General features: G+C 41.9%; 1 protein-coding gene across 1 annotated transcript in view; it reads right to left on the minus strand.

Annotated features, from left to right (window-relative positions):
- lrba (LPS responsive beige-like anchor protein) overlaps window positions 1-20206 on the minus strand; it is a 702007-nt gene that overhangs the window by 189993 nt on the left and 491808 nt on the right. Inside the window, 1 exon segment of the mRNA XM_055158186.1 lies at window positions 215-332. Coding sequence (XP_055014161.1) covers window positions 215-332 — 118 coding nt within the window.

Genomic DNA, 20206 nt, shown 5'->3' on the forward strand with positions numbered 1-20206 from the left:
CAAAACTGTGAAAATGTCAAATGTGTCGCATAAAAGAGTTTCCCTTCCTCTGAACAAGCAACAAAACTGTAGCTGTAACGAAATAGTTCAGTAAAATATACCAAAAAATACTCTTGCCGATAAATCGATACAATATTTTGGCACATCCCTACTCGTGATGATGTCAAGTGTCACAGTTTTATCAGCTGGTGAGAGAAAATAAATGATATCTTACTTCTGTTGGCCATGAAGATTTCCAGAGCGGTGTTTTGCAGCAGGTATCGTCTGGAGAAAACCGCTCGGATCTCGGTGAACAGCCACTTTCCATGGAGACCTTCAGTGTAGGCCAAAATCTGAAAGAGAAATGAACAGGAGAGAACGGTTAAAAGTGTGATATTACACTTTTTTTTTAGGTATTTCTGAGCTATAAACCCAATTGTAATTAAATAAATGTAAAGTAGAGCAGTTTAATGTCACACTGTGGAACATTCCAGACAGAGAAATAAAGTATCCATAGAGACAAGCAGGTGACGGACCCCCAACCAAAAAGTTACACAGTATTATAGTTAGTAATGTTGTAGTCCAGACCACAATAATCAAGACCAAGAGGTTCTGAGACAGAGACAAGACCAAGACCACAGCCCATCGAGACCAAATCGAGACCATCTTCACCGTCTTCTTCTGCATTTAATTGTATTTTAGAGTTATTCTAGCACATGTATGTCAATGTTTTTATAAGTCTACCTCCATTTTATCACTCGAGGATCAGATCTCGAGACGAGACAAGACCGAGTGCCTTCAAGACCGAGACAAGACCGAATCCAAGTGGTTTCACGATTGGGTCCAAGTGCCTTCAAAACCAAGACAAGACCAAGTCCAAGCTCCTTCAAGACCGAGACAAGACCGAGTCACAGCGCCTTCAAGACCAAGACAAGAACGAGTCCAAGTGCCTTCAAGATCAAGACAAGAACAAGTTCAGGCGCCTTCAAAACCGAGACAAGGCCGAGTCCAAGTGCCTTCAAGATTGAGACAAGAGCGAGTCCAAGCACTTTCAAGACCGAGATGAGACAGAGTCCAAGCGCCTTCAAGATCAAGACAAGACCGAGTCCAAGTGCTTTCAAGACTGAGTCCAAGGGCTTTCAAGACTGAGTCCAAGGGCTTTCAAGACTAAGACAAGACTGAGTCCAAACACCTTCAAGACCGAGACAAGACCGAGCCCAAACACATTGAGTGCGAGAAAAACAAGATTGCAAAAAAAAACCTCGAGGTCGGTCGTTGCTCATTTGGAATTAAAAAATAAACATATTTTATAAGTTGACCTCATACATCGACTAAAGCCGCATTGATTTTATTTTAGAAGTGTGGGTTTTTGGGGTTTTTTGACATTTTTTATAAGGCAGCCTCACTTTTTCATCGCTTAGTCAGAACATAAACTCTTACCAGTCTGAGCAGCTCGTCAAAACAACGATATTTATTGCTTTTTATAAACAAATACAATTAATATTATGCAGCATTGAGTTAAGCATTTTGTCTCTCCACAATATTTTCTGTTGGCCCCATGGAAAAAATAATTGCCCACCCTTGGATTAGAAAATAAAGACCCTGTAAATAAAACACCTACTGCAAAAAAAAATTACACAAACAAAAAGCACAGCACCAGCAAAAAAAAAAAGAGAGTCAGGATGTGCAGGAACGGCGCGAGCTCGGTTCATTTTTCATTAGCGATGGCAGGACACCCCGAGCCGCACGATTAATGTCTTATATTGATCCGCACCAATGAAAAAGCGATTCCTTTAGAGGGAGAATGGCTCCTATTCAGCCCTATTGAAGCAGGGGCCTATTTAGTTCACTAAAAGATGATTCATATTACAGCCCATAAAACATTAAGACAAGACACCGGCCGCCCTGGAGACTCTGGATACAACAAAGATACGCTCAAGTGCACATGAGATTAGATAAAGTACAGTTAACAACATTAGATTTAAGATTTTAGCATATTTTTTTCTAGTTTTGTCATTTTGGTGAAGGTTAAAATTTTACTTTTACATTTTTATTTTTTTCTTATTTACTTGTATAACGGAAACAAGAGCCAAAACACGTCTAAAATTACACAAAAGTTACGACTTGACAAAGATATTGAAATAAAATAACACCTTATGTAACAGATAATACTCCCTACAACTGTACAACTCACTATTATGTAGCAGATAATACTCCCTACAACTGTACAACTCACTTTTATGTAACAGATAATACTCCCTACAACTGTACAAAAACTCACTTTTATGTAGCAGATAATACTCCCTACAACTGTACAACTCACTATTATGTAGCAGATAATACTCCCTACAACTGTACAACTCACTTTTATGTAGCAGATAATACTCCCTACAACTGTACAACTCACGTTTATGTTACACATAATACTCCCTACAATTGTACAACTCAGCCTTATGTAACAGATAATACTCCCTACAACTGTACAACAGCTCACATTTATTTAACAAATAATACTCCCTACAACTATAAAACTCACCCTTATGTAACAGATAATACTCCCTACAACTGTACAACTTACCTTTATGTAACAGATAATACTCCCTACAACTGTACAAAAACTCACTTTTATGTAACAGATAATACTCCCTACAACTGTACAATAATTCACCCTTATGCAACAGAGAATACTCCCTACAACTGTTAAACAACTCATTTTTATGTAACAAATAATACTCCCTACAACTGTGCAACTCAGTTTTATGTAACAGATAATACTCCCTACAACTGTACAACTCACGTTTATGTTACACATAATACTCCCTACAACTGTACAACAGCTCACATTTATTTAACAAATAATACTCCCTAAAACTATAAAACTCAGCCTTATGTAACAGATAATACTCCCTACAACTGTACAACTTACCTTTATGTAGCAGATAATACTCCCTACAACTGTACAACTCACTTTTATGTAGCAGATAATACTCCCTACAACTGTACAACTCACCTTTATGTAGCAGATAATACTCCCTACAAGTGTTCAACAGCTCATTTTTATGTAACATGTAATACTCCCTACAATTGTACAACAATTCAGCCTGACGTAACAGATAATACTCCCTACAACTGTACCATAACTCACTATTATGTAGCAGATAATACTCCCTACAACTGTACAACTCACGTTTATGTTACACATAATACTCCCTACAACTGTACAACTCAGTTTTATGTAACAGCTAATACTCCCTACAACTGTACAACAGCTCACATTTATTTAACAAATAATACTCCCTAAAACTATAAAACTCACCCTTATGTAATAGATAATACTCCCTACAACTGTACAACTCACCTTTATGTAGCAGATAATACTCCCTACAAGTGTTCAACAGCTCATTTTTATGTAACATGTAATACTCCCTACAATTGTACAACAACTCAGCCGGACGTAACAGATAATACTCCCTACAACTGTACCATAACTCACTATTATGTAGCAGATAATACTCCCTACAACTGTACAACTCACCTTTATGTTACACATAATACTCCCTACAATGTACAACTCAGTTTATGTACAGATAATACTCCCTACAAGTGTTCAACAGCTCATTTTTATGTAACATGTAATACTCCCTACAATTGTACAACAACTCAGCCGGACGTAACAGATAATACTCCCTACAACTGTACCATAACTCACACTTATGTAAGAGATAATACTCCCTACAACTACAGTGGGTCTGGAAGGGTTAAACACTTAGTCTCTACAAAATACTGCTTTAAATATGGAACCGTGGGATTTAAACATCGTTACAATCGTAAGCACAGCGCGGCGCCGGTGAAAACGAGTGACATCTTAATAATAAACGATTAAAAATCACCCCAAATAAAACCTCGAGCGGGCAAATGTCGAGCGGAAACAACCGACCCTCCGAAAAGTCCGTTTTGCATAACAGGCCCGCTCGCTTTAACATCCGATTAGACCGAACATGTATTTCACCGAGGTCAGATCACGTTATTAAAAGTGCGGAGACGAGCGAGTCCCGACGGAGCTCGCGGCCGCCGTCACCGTAACGCGTCCTGACGTCTGTCACCGCCGCGGACATTTTCGGATGCTTAGCCCTGCCCCGGCCATTCTCGGCGCTACTAATCCCCCGTTTAGATACGCACTAACCTACTTAACTCCGCTTTGTTAACTAGCCTTTGTTTCGGCGTTCGCTTTTTTAGCTCCGAGTGACAGTGGGCGTACGGGGATGTCCGACGGAGGTACGGGGGGGAACGTTTTCGCTCGTCTCCGCGCGGTATTATTAATCAAAAAATATTCAAATCCGGAGCCAGGGAGAGCGATCTAGACCCCGCTCCGCTCATTAAAGGCGGGGGGACGGCGGGCGGAGCAGCTGGGGCCCTCAGCCGGGGACGGGCTCGGAGCGCGGCGTCTCTCCGAGGAATAGGAGCTGCGACGCATCACGGACTCACTTCAAAGTCTCTGGAGTTCAATTAAGTGTGGATTAGAGGCTGGAGAAGCTGGTGGGAGAAGCTGGTGGCCTCCTCCTCCTCCTCCTCCTCTTCCTCCTCTGCTCCACGTTAACAGGGGGATGGAGATGACTGGAGCTGTTACTGTCAAGCGACGGACAAACCCGGAGCCAACGAGGGAGCGGAGTGGGCACATTTTTGTCACGAGGGAAGAAACTTACGGAGTCTGCATTTGAACGTTTCAGCGTGAAAAGCTTTTTAAAAAGGCTCATATTACGCTGTTTTCTGATGTTTTTACTCATCACAAACAGACCTGGAGTTGTGTTTTGTTTCATTCACGCATGTTTAACACAAAAAACATGCAGATTTAGGCTGAGTTCTCCTTTCAAACAAAAAAAAACAACAACACTCTGTTACACCTTGAGATGTCACCAAGGGCGTAGTTTTGGTTTCAGTTTTGGTTGGGACATTGTCAGTGAACCCCCCCCCATATGTTTGATGAATTCTTTCCAAAAAACACAAAGTCTGGACCATTCCAAAATAAGTGAGAGGTGGTTTCATTTTTCAGTTTGCAAAATGTACAGTTAGGTGTCCATTGTCCTTCTAAGATGATTCTTTAGAAGTCCCGGCAGCTTTCCCTTGTTGGTGATGAGATATTTGTGAGGTCATGTCCGTACATTTTTCCGTGGAATATTGTCAGTAGAGTCGGGCTGCTAACAGAGCACGAGTAGGGCTCCATTTGGGAGATGCACTTGTGGTGATAGTCGCTCTATTTGTGTGACTACATGTGGATTTATTATTACGCACTTTGGCTTTGAGACTCTATAAACGCTGCGCACTGGAGACCGGTTGTTATCAGGTGGAAATGGGTTTCACGCTGCACGCTGTTTCTTACCGTAAGATAACAGACTGTGCTCTGTTTGGACACATGTTGAACGTGTTAAACATGAGCGGTGTAATACATTTGCATAGAGTCGTGACATGTCTCTGGCAGGCTACTTAAACTCATCAGCTGGTTTCACTTCATGGAAACCGTCTGACCTCGCAGCATTAGGATTCGTTCACTCAACAGTAGGTGGGTACTTTTTTTATTTAATCAATCAATGCTGTTTGGTCGTGACGTATGTAATGTGTCAAATCCCGTAGGAAGAAGGACAATAATGTCTTTCCACTTGATAAAATTCTCCCAACATTCTCTTTGTTCCGGCGTTAAATCCTCGATCTCAGAACCAGTAAACAAAGTAAACACTTTGTTGTGTTGTACCACAAAAGGGACCCAGACAGACGCTTGAGTTTGACATCATGGTTTCACAGCTCTTCTCTGATTGATCGGTGCAACAATTGCAAACCGTCTAGTGCAGGCATGTCCAAACTATGGCCCGGGGGCCAAATGCGGCCCTCAGACAAATTTTTCTTGGCCCTCAGGCTTCCAGGTGAATTGACCCAAATTACCTTGTATCGATTAAAAATTATCTTTTTACAGCAAGTTTTTCGAAAAACCAACCTTGATAAAGCCAGTATTTAATGTTTAGTGCACAGGTGTCAAACATGTGGCCCGGGGGCCAGATCCGGCCCTGCAAGACCTTTAATCTGGCCCTCGGCTGATTTTCTACAAAAATATTTTAATTATATTTTTTATTAAAATCTTGTTAATTTTCTGTGGTGTTTATCACAGCAGCGTCTCCAGCGTCTCTGTACGTGGCCCCTCCCACCAGAGCAGCACAAATGAAGACTTGTCTCTTTCCAAACGCTCTTAAAGGACGATCGTTTTGACTGTTGACCGTGACACCCTCATCAGAAAAATGTCCAACATGAGAAAAGTGGAGCCGAGTGCAGGATTTTACAACAAAAATTTACTTATTCCTATTTCTACAAGTTAATTGTAAACAAGTTCATGTTAAAACATTGTGTTGAAATTGTATTTTTCTTAAAGTTTCAGATTGTTCATAATATTATAATATTTTGTAAAAGAAAGAGTTCATCAACTAAAACAGATTTCTGTAGCAGATTTGTGTTTCTCTGCACAAATATTTGAACTTATTGTTATTTTTGGGGTTTATATGACATGAGTTTTCTGATCCGGCCCCTTTGGGATCAAAGTCGGTTGGATACGGCCCCCGGACCAAAATGAGTTTGACACCCCTGGTTGAGTGTTTGGTTTTAAGGATCTTAGCATGAATAAAGATGATGGGTCTTTCTAACGTGTTAAACATGCACATATTTCAATTATTCACTGTACTGAGCACCAGTCTACGGCCCTCGATCAACCCTCTGCTTCATCTGTGTTTAGATATGTGACCCTTGATGAGAAAAGTTTGGACACCCCTGGTCTAGTGTATTTTGATTCCTGAACTAGAGTCATTTGGATCACGTAAGCTCTGGAATTCCAAATCTCTGTTGAACTAAAAGGTAAAAAGGCGATGCGAACATGAACATTTTCAGCTTTGGAGATGTAGACAACCCAATAACACAGGATTACTCAAACATGTGTGAATGAAAACACAACTCTGCGTCTGTTTTTGAGGAGGCAACAACATTTTAACACAACTTAAAGCTCACAGGAATCCATTCTGCGTAATATAAGACCTTCTTCTATTCACACGTCAAGTTCTGTCAAGAATCAACGACGACAATGTGAAAATACTTTTGTCAAAACTATCCAAAACGCCAACAGTTCATCAAACATCCCAACACCTTCTTCAAACATCCTGCTCAAAAATGTCGTTTCTGTATTTACGACCGACTCCGGAGTCTAACCTTTGACCTCTAAATGGCCGCGTTTGACTCATTTCATCCCCGGGAGCAGCCCTCGGAGCTCCAACCACCTCCGCGCCCGAAGAGACGGACCTGAGTTGATTGCTCGCAGAGATGACAGTAGCTCAGACAGTCTGGACGTCGTCATATTTTACCCGCGCCGTACGAATCTCCGGACGCGGCTGTAAATAGCTCCCGGCGCTCCCCCCCCGTCGCCGTGGGCTTTTCTCTTGCAGATGAAAAAGCGCTACAGCTGACAAGAATGGTGACAAAGTATTGCGGCGGGAACCGCACCGGCCGGCGCTGGACAGATTACGGCGGTGCAGAAGTTAATGTCCGAGCTGGAGTAATGGCTGCCCCGGCGTCGCGTCTGACAAATGAGGGCGGCTCAGGAGATCGCTCAAGATTCAAAGAGGCACAAAAGCATCAGAGAGAAAGACGATATCTGCACTTTTTAGCACGGACGTAACAATAACCAAAATATCGTGATATCGTATCGTCAAAGTTTTCAAAATAATATAACGGCCTGTCACAGTGTATGGAATTATTATTATTAACTTAAATAAATTTTTTACTGTGGAGGCTCTGAAGACACTTAAAACACGTTGATAACGACAATCATTTACGTTACATCTTTGATACCTTCGTTTAGCCTTTCGCATGGACGCTGAACTTGGACTTTGTTTACTCTACATAATCATGTGCTCCGAGATGACGGTCTGAACAGAAGACGCAAAAGTGGCGTCGCGTCTTCACTTCTTATTCCGCTTTTAGACGAGGGTTTTCGGGAGGAAATTTGCGCGCATACGGTGACGCGAAAGTGTGCGGAATTTGATTGGGTTTGCAGGTCAGGCGGCTCGGTGTTGACGCTCGGTGGTGATGTATGTGATGTAAATGAGTACGTGACGTGAGCAGATCTGACCAGAGTTTTGCGTCTTGGGCAGTGTAGACGGAAACACTACAGTAAAGAGAATTCAACTTTTCCTCTCTGGAGGGTGGTTTCAGATTTTTGCATTTTTAAGCCCCAAAAACGCTGTCACCGTCTAAACGAAAGGCACGTCTGATCAAATATTTTGCGTTTTTAGGTTTAGGATTTAGGTTTTTAGGTTTTGCGTTTTTATTCTCGTGTAAACAGACCCTGAGTGTATTTTTACAGGTTTCACTGCTGTTTTGATCTACAATCCTTGTATCATTCGTTCATTTGTTTTTCAATATAAAATCAAAAATAAGAAAATGAAAAAACAACTATTTTCTTCATTATTTGTCTCCAAAACCAAAATGAAAAAACAGATAATGATTTGTTTTTTTTAAAACTGCGATGTCTGATTTTTGCCGCATATGGACTGAACCAGGATTAAATCAGAACTAAAACAGGTCTAAAACAGGACTGAACAGGTCTAAACCAGCTTCAAACCACAACTGAACCAAGACTAAACTAGAAAAGCAGTCAGAGAGTGCAGACCTCCGCCAAGGACTACCCCCATTTTTTATATAAATTGCGATAAAATCAGTCTTCTGGATCAGATCCGGATCAGCCTTTGGGATATGAAAGAGGATCCCATTGTCCATCCCTGAGTCAAATTTCATGGGGTTTGGTCAATAATTAACCGAGATATTGAGAAACAAAACTTTTGGCCCATTTACCACAATATTAACTAAAATTTCAAAGTGATCCAGAATCCAGGATTTCTTCCGGATCATCCCCAAAATGAAATCAGTTCTTCCTTTTCACATTTCCAACAAATCCTGAAAATTCCATCAAAATCGGTCCATAACTTTTTGAGTTATGTTGCTAACAGACAAACAAACAAACAAACAGACAAACAGACAAACGCCGGCAAAAACATAGCCTCCTTGGCAGAGGTAACCAGGTCTCAGTCCTGGTCTCAGTCCCGGTCTGGTCCCTGTCTGGTTTCCTGATCATAGATAACAGGCTATGCGGGCGCACGTCCGGGTCAGTCCTGACGCTCCTGGTTCAGTCCTGCTTCAGTCCTGGTTTAGGACTAAGACTGGGAACGGACCAGGACCGGGACTGAGACTGAGACTGGTTTAGACCTGGTTTAGAGCTGGTTTACACCTGTTTTAAGCTTGGTTCAGTCCTGGTTTAGTCCGGCATCACAGTTTAAGTCACAGAAACGGGAAACAGTCGTTATCTTTTTTTTTTTTTCCATTTTTCATTTAAACACAAAATCGAAAACTGAAAACACAAATCATTATCTGTTTTTTCATTTTGGTTTTGGAGACAAATAATGAAGAAAATTGTTATTTTTAAATTTTCTTATTTTTGGTTTTATATAGAAAAACGAATGAACGAATGATACACAGATTATCTACGTGCTGTGGTACAGAGTGACGAAGTAGAAAAGTAAAAATGTTTAAATTAGCACTACTTATGATCAAGACCATTACACATCCAACTAATACTTTAGTCCTCAAAATCTAATTTATTCTTGCAGATTTTCTTTAAAAATACCTTTTTAGAAGATGTATTTTTTTGCTCTTATACTGTAACATGCGGTATCGGACTAGTATCGGTATCGGAGCATACACCGAGGTCAAGTATCAGTATCGGATCAGATCTCCCCCAAAAAATGGTATCGGGACAACACTAACTTCAACACAGAAAACTGATCTGTCACTTGGTCTGGTTTGTACGGAAGCCGAGAGGGGCCACAACAAACGCAAACGCCGCAACGAATACAAATGTGACAACACAACAAAACGCCACAACACATCAAAAAAAAGCCAACAACGGAAATGACGGCGGGACTCTATTTTAATGCAAACGCCGCAACAAATACAAACGCCACAACACATTAAAAAGTCACAACGGAAGTGAATGCGGGATCGCGAGAAAAGTAAAGGAACGGAGAAGTTGGAAACGTAAGTAAAAGTAATTTATTGTTTTATCATTATTCCTTTCACGTTGCAGTTCTTCTTCTTCACTTGCCGCTTGATCGGTCCGTCGGAAAATAGAGTCCCTCAGTCACTTCCGTTGTGGCTTTTTAATGTGTTGTGGCGTTTACGTTTGTGTGTTGTGGCGTTTGTATTTGTTGCGGCGTTTGCATTAAAATAGAGTCCCGCGGTCATTTCCGTTGTGGCTTTTTAATGTGTTGTGGCTTTTTAATGTGTTGTGGCTTTTAATGTGTTGTTTTTGTGCTTTTTAATGTTGTTGTGCGTTTACGTTTGTGTTGTGGCGTTTGTATTTGTTGCGGCGTTTGCATTAAAATAGAGTCCCGCGGTCATTTCCGTTGTGGCTTTTTATGTAATGTGTTTTTAATGTGTTGTGGCTTTTTTGTGTTGTGGCGTTTGTATTTGTTGCGGCGTTGCATTAAAATAGTGCGGTCATTTCGTTGTGCTTTTTGTGTTGTGGCTTTTACGTTTGTGTTTTTATGTGTTGTGGCGTTTGTTTTTGTTGGGCTTTTTATTAAAATAGAGTCCCGCGGTCATTTCCGTTGTGCTTTTTAATGTGTTGTGGTTTTTAATGTGTTGTGGCGTTTTTTGTTTTGTGGCGTTTACGTTTGTGTTGTGGCGTTTATTGCGGCGTTTGCATTAAAATAGAGTCCCGCGGTCATTTCCGTTGTGGCTTTTTTAATGTGTTGTGGCTTTTGTTTGTGGCTTTTAATGTGTTGTGGCTTTTTAATGTGTTGTGGCGTTTACGTTTGTGTTGTGGCGTTTGTATTTGTTGCGGCGTTTGCATTAAAATAGAGTCCCGCGGTCATTTTTTGTGTTTTTTAATGTTTGTTTTGTGGCTTTTTAATGTGTTGTGGCTTTTTAATGTGTTGTGGCGTTTACGTTTGTGTTGTGGCGTTTGTATTTGTTGTGGCGTTTGCATTAAAATAGAGTCCCGCGGTCATTTCCGTTGTGGCTTTTTTTGGTGTGTTTTGGCACTTTTTTTTTTGGTTTGTTGTGGCTTTTTGTTGTGTCGTCGCATTTGTATTCGTCGCGGCGTTTGCGTTTGTTGTGACCCCTCTCGGCTTCCGTAGATTTGGTCTCCATGAAGATAGAAAGGTTTTATACCACACACCAGAAAAAGAATTTGACGCACCCTTCCGCCAGAAAAGTTACGCAATGCACCTTTAAATATTTAACAGACTATAAAAACACGACGATGTAAATTTCTAAAACCCGAATTATCCTCTAGTGAAGTTTTCCTCTTGTTGACAGTGACGTCCACCCACAGCTCCCGTCGCTCTCAGATCTGTCACCGTTTATTGATTTTAACACAACTCCGCAAAATCCTCAGAGAAATCACATTAAATATTCCAAGAAAATTTCAAAATTCCTCCAAAACTGTCCTTTAACGAAGCGGCTCCTCGTGTCCAGGGCGAATTCCAGGATCTGCGTTCGGAGTAAAAACGCCAAACGAGTTTTAGAGTGAACGCTCCAACGGCCCCGGAGCCCTGACGTCGACAAAAAACGGACGACGGTTAAAGAACATTTTTATTGATATTTCATTTCGGCTGGAACTATCACCATGGAGACAGGTCTGCCACATCCACAGATCAATTTCACAGCGTCACGGGAGAATAAACAAGCCCGAGGAAAACAAAAGGAGCGGGGCCTTGATTGTGCGCCACTCTCCTCCTCTCCTCCATCTCTCTATTCCTCTGCTTTTCATCTCTTCTTCTGTCCTCTCAGTTTCTCCTTATCTCCATCTCTCCTTCTCTCCTTGCCATGTCTCCTTTTCTCCTTGCCATCTATTCTTCTCTCCTTTCCTCTCCTCCTCTCCATCTCTTCTTTCTCTCCTACCCATTTCACCTTCACTCTCTCCTCGCTACTCCTCCTTCTTCTCATTATCTCTCCTTCTCTCCTCACCATCTCTCCTCCCTTCCTTGCCATCTCTCCTCGCCATTTCTCTTCTCTCCTCTCCATCTCTCCTTCTCTCACCATCTCTCCTTTGCCATCTCTCGTTCTCTCCTCTCCATCCCTCCTTCTCTCCTTGCCACTTCTCCTCTCCTCGCCATCTCTCCTTCTCCATCTCCGCTCATCTCTTCTCCCGCCATCTCTACTTCTCTCCTTCACTCCATCTCTTCATCTCTCCTCCTCTCCTCACCATCCCTCCTTCTCTCTTCTCTTCCCCATGTCTATTCCTTTCCTTTCTATCTCTCCTCCTCTCCATCTCTCCACCTCTTCTTCACTGCTTCTCATCTCTCCCTCTCTCTCTCCATCTCTCCTCCTCTCTCTCCATCTCTCCTTCTCTCACCATCTCTCCTTCTCTCCTCTCCATCTCTCCTTTTTAGCTCATCTTCTCTTCTCCATCTCTCCTTCTTTCCTCGCCATCTCTCCTCTGAATCTCTCCTTCTCTCCTCACCATCCCTCCTTCTCTCTTCTCTTCTCCATGTCTATTCCTTTCCTTTCTATTTCTCCTCCTCTCCATCTCTCCTCTCATCTCTTCTTCTCTCCTCTCCATCTCTTCTTCTCTGCTTCTCATCTCTCCTTCTCACTCCATCTCTCCTCTCTCACCATCTCTCCTTCTCTCTCCATCTCTCCTCCTCTCCTCTCCTCTCCTTCTCTCACCATCTCTCCTCTCTATCTCTCCTTTTTAGCTCTTCTTCTCTCTTCTCCATCTCTCCTTCTTCTCCTCTCAATTTCTCCTTCTCTCCATCCCCGATTCACTCCTCGCCATCTCTCCTTCTCTCCTCTTCATCGCTTCTTCTCTCCTCAACATTTCTCCTCTCCTCACTATCTCTCTTTCTCTCCTCTCGTCTCCTTCTCTCCTTTCCCTCTCTTCTTCTATCCTCTCAATTTCCGATTCTCGCCATCTTTCCTCTTCTTCGCCATCTCCTCTTCACTCGTCATCTCTCCTTCTTTCAGTCTTTCCTCCTCTCTTCTCCTTCTCTCACTATCTCTCCGTCTCTCCGTGCCATCTCTTCTTCTCTCCAACCCATCTCTTCTTCACTCGCCATCTTTTCTTTTCTCGCCATCTCTCCTTCTTTCCTCTTCATCTCTTCTTTTCTCACCTCTCATCTCTCCTCACATTTCTCCTCTCTTCACCATCTCTCCTTTCTATCTCTCCTCCTTTCCTCTCCATCTCTCCTCCTCTCCTCTTTTCCTCTCCCCTCCACCTCTCCTCCTCTCTCCACCACCCCTCTTCCGTTGCTCTCCGTCTCTCCTCCTCTTTCTTTCTCTCTTTCCCCTCCACCTCTCTCTCCTCCTCTGTTGTCGTCGTGTTTGTGCGTCCGTTCGTTTCTGAAGCGTTGTCGTTTGTCTCTGTCAGACGCCCAAAAGACGACGAATGAAGAGGGACACATGAAGCAGGACGGAGACTGTGACCACGGCAACGGAACCGCACACACCAAACACAATCTGCCGCCGCCGCCGCCGCCGCCGCCGCCGCCGCCGCCGACGACTCGCTCTGTCCTCCCCGTCTGGACTTTGTGCATCTGAATATCAATATTAGTGTTGTCACGATACGAACGTTTCATTTTTTTTTTAAATTTCAAACACAAAAGAAAATGATGAGATTAAAGTCTAATAAAGTCTCAGACAGAGTAGAGCCTACAGTTAGCGTCACATCCCAAGAAAATGTTAATGTCATCACTTTTAAGCTCCTTTTCATTCATCCTTATAAATCATAGTTAATTACAGTGTAGTTATTGCCGACACTTTGTTATTATTATGAACAATATCAGTGGTTCTGTGCTCATTGGACGTGGACAGCGTGGAGAGTTTGGACCAATCAGAGCGAGAGCTGCTAGAGCGAAGCGTCTTAAATGAAACACATTACACTGTCACCAAAATAAGAGCGAAGATGATCAGGAATAAACCAGGTCTAAACCAGGACTAAACCAAGACTAAGCCAGAACTAAACCAGGACTAAGCCAGAACTAAACCAGGACTAAGCCAAGACTAAACTGAGAACTGAACCAGGTCTAAACCAGGACTAAACCAGGACTGAACCAGGACCAAACCAGGACCAAACCACAGCTGAACCAGGACTAAACCAGGTCTAAACCAGGACTTAGCCCGTACTGAACCAGGACTAAACCAGGACCAAACCAGGACTAAACCAGGACCAAACCAGGACTAAACCAGAGCTAAACCAGGACTAAAACAGGACTAAACCAGGACTAAACCAGGACTAAACCAGGATTAAACCAGGACTAAACCAGGACTAAACCAGGACTAAACCAGGATTAAACCAGGACTAAACCAGGACTAAACCAGGATTAAACCAGGACTAAACAAGGACTAAACCAGGAATAAACCAGGACTAAACCAGGACTAAACCACAACTGAACCATATTTAAAATAGGACTAGACTATATCAAAACCAGGACTAACCATGGAAAGAACTTGGACTCTAGTTCCTCCCCTGAGAGAACCCTGAGCCTGTGGAGCTCAAAGGACATTTGAGTGTCCTCAAATCTTGATCAGGCGTCGGCTGCTCTTCGCTTCGTTAAGCGTGGAGTTCTGCGTCGGTCCTTTCACCCGCGGTCACCCGACGGTCTACGTGGGCGCACCTCAACATTCAGAACTGTACCAATCGTTTCACTGCTGCTGATATCGCCGTGATTTTAGCGAATTTGTACAAAGAAAAACGAAAAACCCACCACTTCAATCCAGGTTAAAAAAGCTTTGTGACGCGCTTTACTCACATTTGTACCGAGTAAAATATTACAAAAAAAATTTCCCTGTAAAATGTGATGATTTGTGATGAAGAAACATTATAAAAGACCAGAAAATAGCCTAAAATATGTTTTCTGTGTCACATTAGAAAGAACAAAACCACAGATTGTTAAGCAGCGTCATGTAAAACGCCAAAAAACAAAAAAAACGCAGTGTACTTTCCAGATCTTTTGCGTAATTTTACTTCTTTAATTCCTTTTCAGCTTTCATTGTGAGAAAAGGTAAAAGCGCCGGAGACAAAGCAGAAGTGCACCCGGAGTTTCGGAGCAACAGCGGTGCCATCAGCCGAGCTCCAAGATAGATGAGCCTCTCAAAAGCCCGCGCCGAGGGCCAGCCGCAGAGGGGGTGTGTTCTGACTCTGATAAGACCGTCCGGCTCCAGCGCGCGGAAACCACTGCCAATTACCCAAAAAAAAAAGTCAAATCCTTCTTTGTGGAGAGAGGAGAAAAAATAGTCAGATCGCAACTTCACAACGACGTCGGGGCGTAATGAATCCCGCCAGCGTCGCCCCGCGTGCGAGGTCGGAGATATGCATACGCCGGCCGTTTGGGTTTAATTCTCCGCGCATCCTTGAGAGAAAACGAGGTGATTGAAGTTCAATTTGTTGCCTGTTATTAAGTATTTCCGCGTGGCTGCTCCAGTTAAAGGATAATGGATGGGGGAATTATTATTACCTTTTGGTCAAATGAAGTGGTGTGGGAGATAAGGTGATGAAATTAATGAGAGGGAGGAAGAGGGGTGATCCATCAACATCAAAACAAGAGGCCGGGGACGCCGCGATGGGGAGGACGTGATAGGTTTCATATTAAAAAACGGTGAGGACGTATCGGCGTTGTTGCGTTGCGGGGTTGTTTTCGGCGCACAAAGGCCTGTCTTGTTTGCATCGCGGCGGTTACAAATGTGATGGAGTGTGATGGCGGATTAAAGGGCCCGTGCTACGACTTCTTCGGATCTGTTTTATAATGTTTCATCGTTAAAAACAGAGCTGGAGTTGGGTTTTGTTTCATTCACATGTTTAACGCACAAACCCTGCAGGTTTAAGATGAGGTTTTCTCTCATACAGGAAGTGCTCCACTGTGTTTTAAAACGACATACAACTTTACATACAGGTTTTTGATTTGATTTCTCTAAAACTCTACAGAAAACACATGTGGGTCAGTCCATATGAAATCAGCCGTTTTCAAGGAATCTCCCCTATGAGCAATCTCAGATTTGGCTGAAAAAATTTCAAAAAATTCTTAAAATTACCAATGAAAGAATAAAAATAAAATACAATTTTAGCTTAAACCCTTCAGTCGTTCCTGAATTATGGTCCGTTGAAATTTTGGGGCCATGCTCACTTTTTCGGGAACCTTAATTTAAAAGCATGTTTCAGAGACCATAACTTGATCAAAAATAGAGCCACGAAGCTGAAAAATTGTATTGTTGTAGATTCTGGGTCATAGACTAAATCTGTTTTCAAATATTGAGTATCTTTATTAAGGGGGGAGTCGTGTGCCCCCAAAATCTCAAATTTGGTTGCTGCTAAATTTTTTTGGGTCTATTTTTGAGGTCCAAAATCTTTTTACTCCAAACAGATATTTACAAACTAACTGTTGAACCTGAATATTTGAGAGAATGAACATTTCTCACAACAATCTCACACTTTTCTAAGCTTTCATGTGGATGACGTGGATGATGAAGAGCCCCAAATATGGTCACAGACCAAATTTGACCGTTTTGACCAAATTTGACCTTTTTGGTCCCTTCTTTGGACCCTCAGTTCCCCATGTGCACTGTTCTGGCTTTAAATCCTTTATCTGGGGAATCGTTGACACACAGAATGTCTGTCTTCGTCTACATCCATGTCGACGATTTGTTTACTGTTGTGTTGTTCCACAAAAGGGACACAGACAAACGTGACGGGTTTTGACGTCATGGCTTCACAGCTCTTCACTGATTGGCCGGTGTGCCGGTCTTACAACTGCCCGGGGAGCAAACCGTCTACTGCAGGCATGTCCAAACTATGGCCCGGGGGCCAAATGCGGCCCACAGACATTTTTTTCTGGGCCCTCAGGCTTCCAGGTGAATTGGCCCAAATTACCTTGCATCAATTAAAAAATATTTTTTTACTGCAAGTTTTTTTGAAAATCTACTTTGATGAAACCAATATTTAATATTTAGTGTTTGGTTTTAAGGATCTTTAGCATAAATAAAGACTGATGGCTCATTCTAACATGTTAAACATGCACATATTTCAATTATTCCCTGTACTGAGCATCAGTCCACAGCCCCTGATCGACCCTCTGCTTCATCTGTGTTTAGATATGTGGCCCTTGATTATAAAAGTTTGGACACTCCTGGTCTAGTGTGTTCTGATTCCTGACCTAGTCGCTGGAGAGAAATGAAAGTGAGCGGAGGCACTAGGTGGCGCCAGCCTGACTATAATAAACCACGCACTTACTTCAGAATGAAGTTTAATTCTGAATAATCATTTTCATTAGGAATGAAGTGTTTACATGGTCTTTTTAAAGTGGAATTAATTTTTATTCAGAATTAAATCTCTCATGTAAACGTGGCGACTGCGTCCTCAATCTCTGATTTTAACAATATTGTCAAAGCGACGGCTGTTTACGTCTAACAACCCCAGAGCGTCTCGGACCTGGTGAGGCTGGCTCTCAGTTGATTGCCCACAAAATCAATCCTGCGCCTGTACCCACACAGAGCCACTCCGCTGAACCGTGACCGTACCACTCGGCTGCAAACACAATACACAAACGCAATCTGACATTTAAGATCCGTCTGAAACCCGCGCGCGCCACATCTGTAAAAAACGCCGCTTGTCTTTGCGTCCCCTCCCCGTCTCCGCGTCCCACCCCGGTAAACAAGGCCACGTCACCCCCATCATTAAACGAGCTCATCGGACTAACGAGCAAAGCCGAAAGAGCCCGACCCGCCGCTAACAAGGCTCCGCCGGCCGCCCTCGAACCCCCTCCCTCCGCCTCCGCCGATCCCAGACCTCATCACACAAAGCCCGCCCGAGCCCCCCGGAGCCAATTAAGACAGATTTCGCTTTTGGAGATTGAGCGATGGCCAAGAAACGGGTAAGAGGAGGTACGAGGGTTTGCGCAGAAGAGGGAAGGAAAGCGATATAAACACAAAAGAGGCAGACGAGTGGAATTTGGCAGAAGACAAAGGCTCGCTAATTGGAGGGCAGATCATGTGACGTGACTTTTACACTCGAGCGGTTCCCCTCGGGTCAGACTTGTGGTCAGCGGGAAGAACGGACAAAGGGGAAAGTGAAAAGTGAAAGAAGCAAAAACTCATTCAGTGTTTTCTCTGGTAGAATTATGAAAATGTAAATGAACGTTACAAGAAATACAGATCCAGCTCATTATTTGTCCAACTTAACCCTTGTTCTCGCCTGGATTTTTTGCTTAATTTTGTTTCTAAAACTCCAAATTTTACCCCCTAATGAAGTGTTACACATCCTTTTTTTTTTCAGTACAACCTGTTATTTCACAATCTGCATTTTGTAGTTGGACCCAGTCAAGCAGAAGTAAACAACAAGGCCAAAACTTCAAGTTAATGCATCTGATATAAAAATGTATTGAACAGATACATATGTACTCTAGTTTATGAAACTGTTGACCTTTTTTCTGTACCATTTTTGGTTCTAAAGTTCCATACGTTTTAAACAGACCATGTATGAAACATGGAACAAAAATTATTTCCCAAATTTCAAAGACCTGAAAATCATGTCAATAAATGGATGTATTTCATCATATCTTGTGTTATTCCATCTTTGAACTGTTGATGAAGGTACATGATTTTTTTTTTTTTTATGTATTTAAAATGATAAAAAATTAGCTTGACATATTTTATAGAAATAGTTTCTTTCATTTTGAAGTAAATTAAAGTATTGGAAAAAAAGTTGACAAATGATGTAAAATCCTGCACCTTCTACTTGTTTGCACAATTTTCCCTCCGTTACTTTTCCCTCCGTTACCATGATCTTTCTTAATAAAAAATCTCATGAGTCAAAAAGTAAGAGGTTTTTCAACCTAATCTTGTACCATATGGTAGAAAACTATATGAAGCAAATATTCAAACCAGTTTGTTAAGGATATGTAAGTGAGAACCAAGAGTTATCACTGTTTGGATTTATTGCCCAAAAAGTGCTGCATATTTCATTCCCTCCGTTACCGACATGAGTTTTTAAAAATTTTTTGTCAACAACTTGAAAGAATATCACAGGTTTAACTTGACCCTGTTGGAGTGTAACTCTTTCCTACATTCTGATACTTTACTTATTTCAATAGTTCCTCTAGTTTCTGAATAAGAGACATTTGAATGTCAAAAATCTGCCCGGGGTTTGGGTTTTTTTTCCAATCTAATTTATCTAACATCAAACGTTTACAGACCTACAGTTGTCTTTTGTTTGAGTAACTTTTCATTAGTCTGTCTACATCTCCAAAGCTCAAAACACTCTGTTCCACCTTGTGACGTCACGAAGTGGTAGTTTTCAAGTTACCAAAGGCTGAATTGTAGCTGTTAAGTAGAAATTGGTAATTCCAGATCTGAAATGATCCTAAAATGATTCTAGTGAAGCACGTCCTCTATTACCACATGAAATCACAACGTGGAACAGAGCGTTTTTTTGTTTGAGAAAAGACCTCAGCATGTGTGAATGAAACGAAACACAACTCCAGGTCTGTTTTGATGAGCAAACAACATAACAAAGATCAGACAACAGTGTAACATGGGTCCTTTAACACTGACATACAAGGTGTCCCAAAAAATTTGACACTTCGCAGGTCAATAATTTTTGCAATCTTTGTTGAAATAACCTCAAATTTTCACAGAATGTATAGAAAACAATTACGATTTTATATTTAATGTTTTATTACCTCCGCCAAGGTGGTTATGTTTTTGCCGCTGTTTGTTTGTCTGTCTGTTTGTCTGTTTGTTTGTTTGTTTGTTTGTTTGTTTGTCTGTTTGTTTGTTTGTCTGTTTGTTTGTTTGTTTGTCTGTTAGCAACATAACTCAAAAATTATGGACCGATTTTGATGAAATTTTCAGGATTTGTTGGAAATGTGAAAAGGAAGAACTGATTTCATTTTGGGGCTGATCCGGAAGAAATCCTGGATTCTGGATCACTTTGAAATTTTTGTTAACATTGTGGTAAATGGGGCCAAAAATTTTGTTTCTCAATATCTGGGTTAATTATTGACCAAACCCCATGAAATTTGACTCAGGGATGGACAATGGGATCCTCTTTCATATTCCAAAGGCTGATCCGGATCTGATCCAGAAGACTGATTTTATCGCAATTTATATAAAAAATGGGGGTAGTCCTTGGCGGAGGTCTGCGCTCTCT

This window comes from Boleophthalmus pectinirostris, unplaced genomic scaffold, assembly GCF_026225935.1.
Source record: "Boleophthalmus pectinirostris isolate CB_2022bp ecotype Guang Dong unplaced genomic scaffold, ASM2622593v1 HiC_scaffold_22, whole genome shotgun sequence".
Classification (NCBI taxonomy): Eukaryota; Metazoa; Chordata; class Actinopteri; order Gobiiformes; family Gobiidae; genus Boleophthalmus; species Boleophthalmus pectinirostris.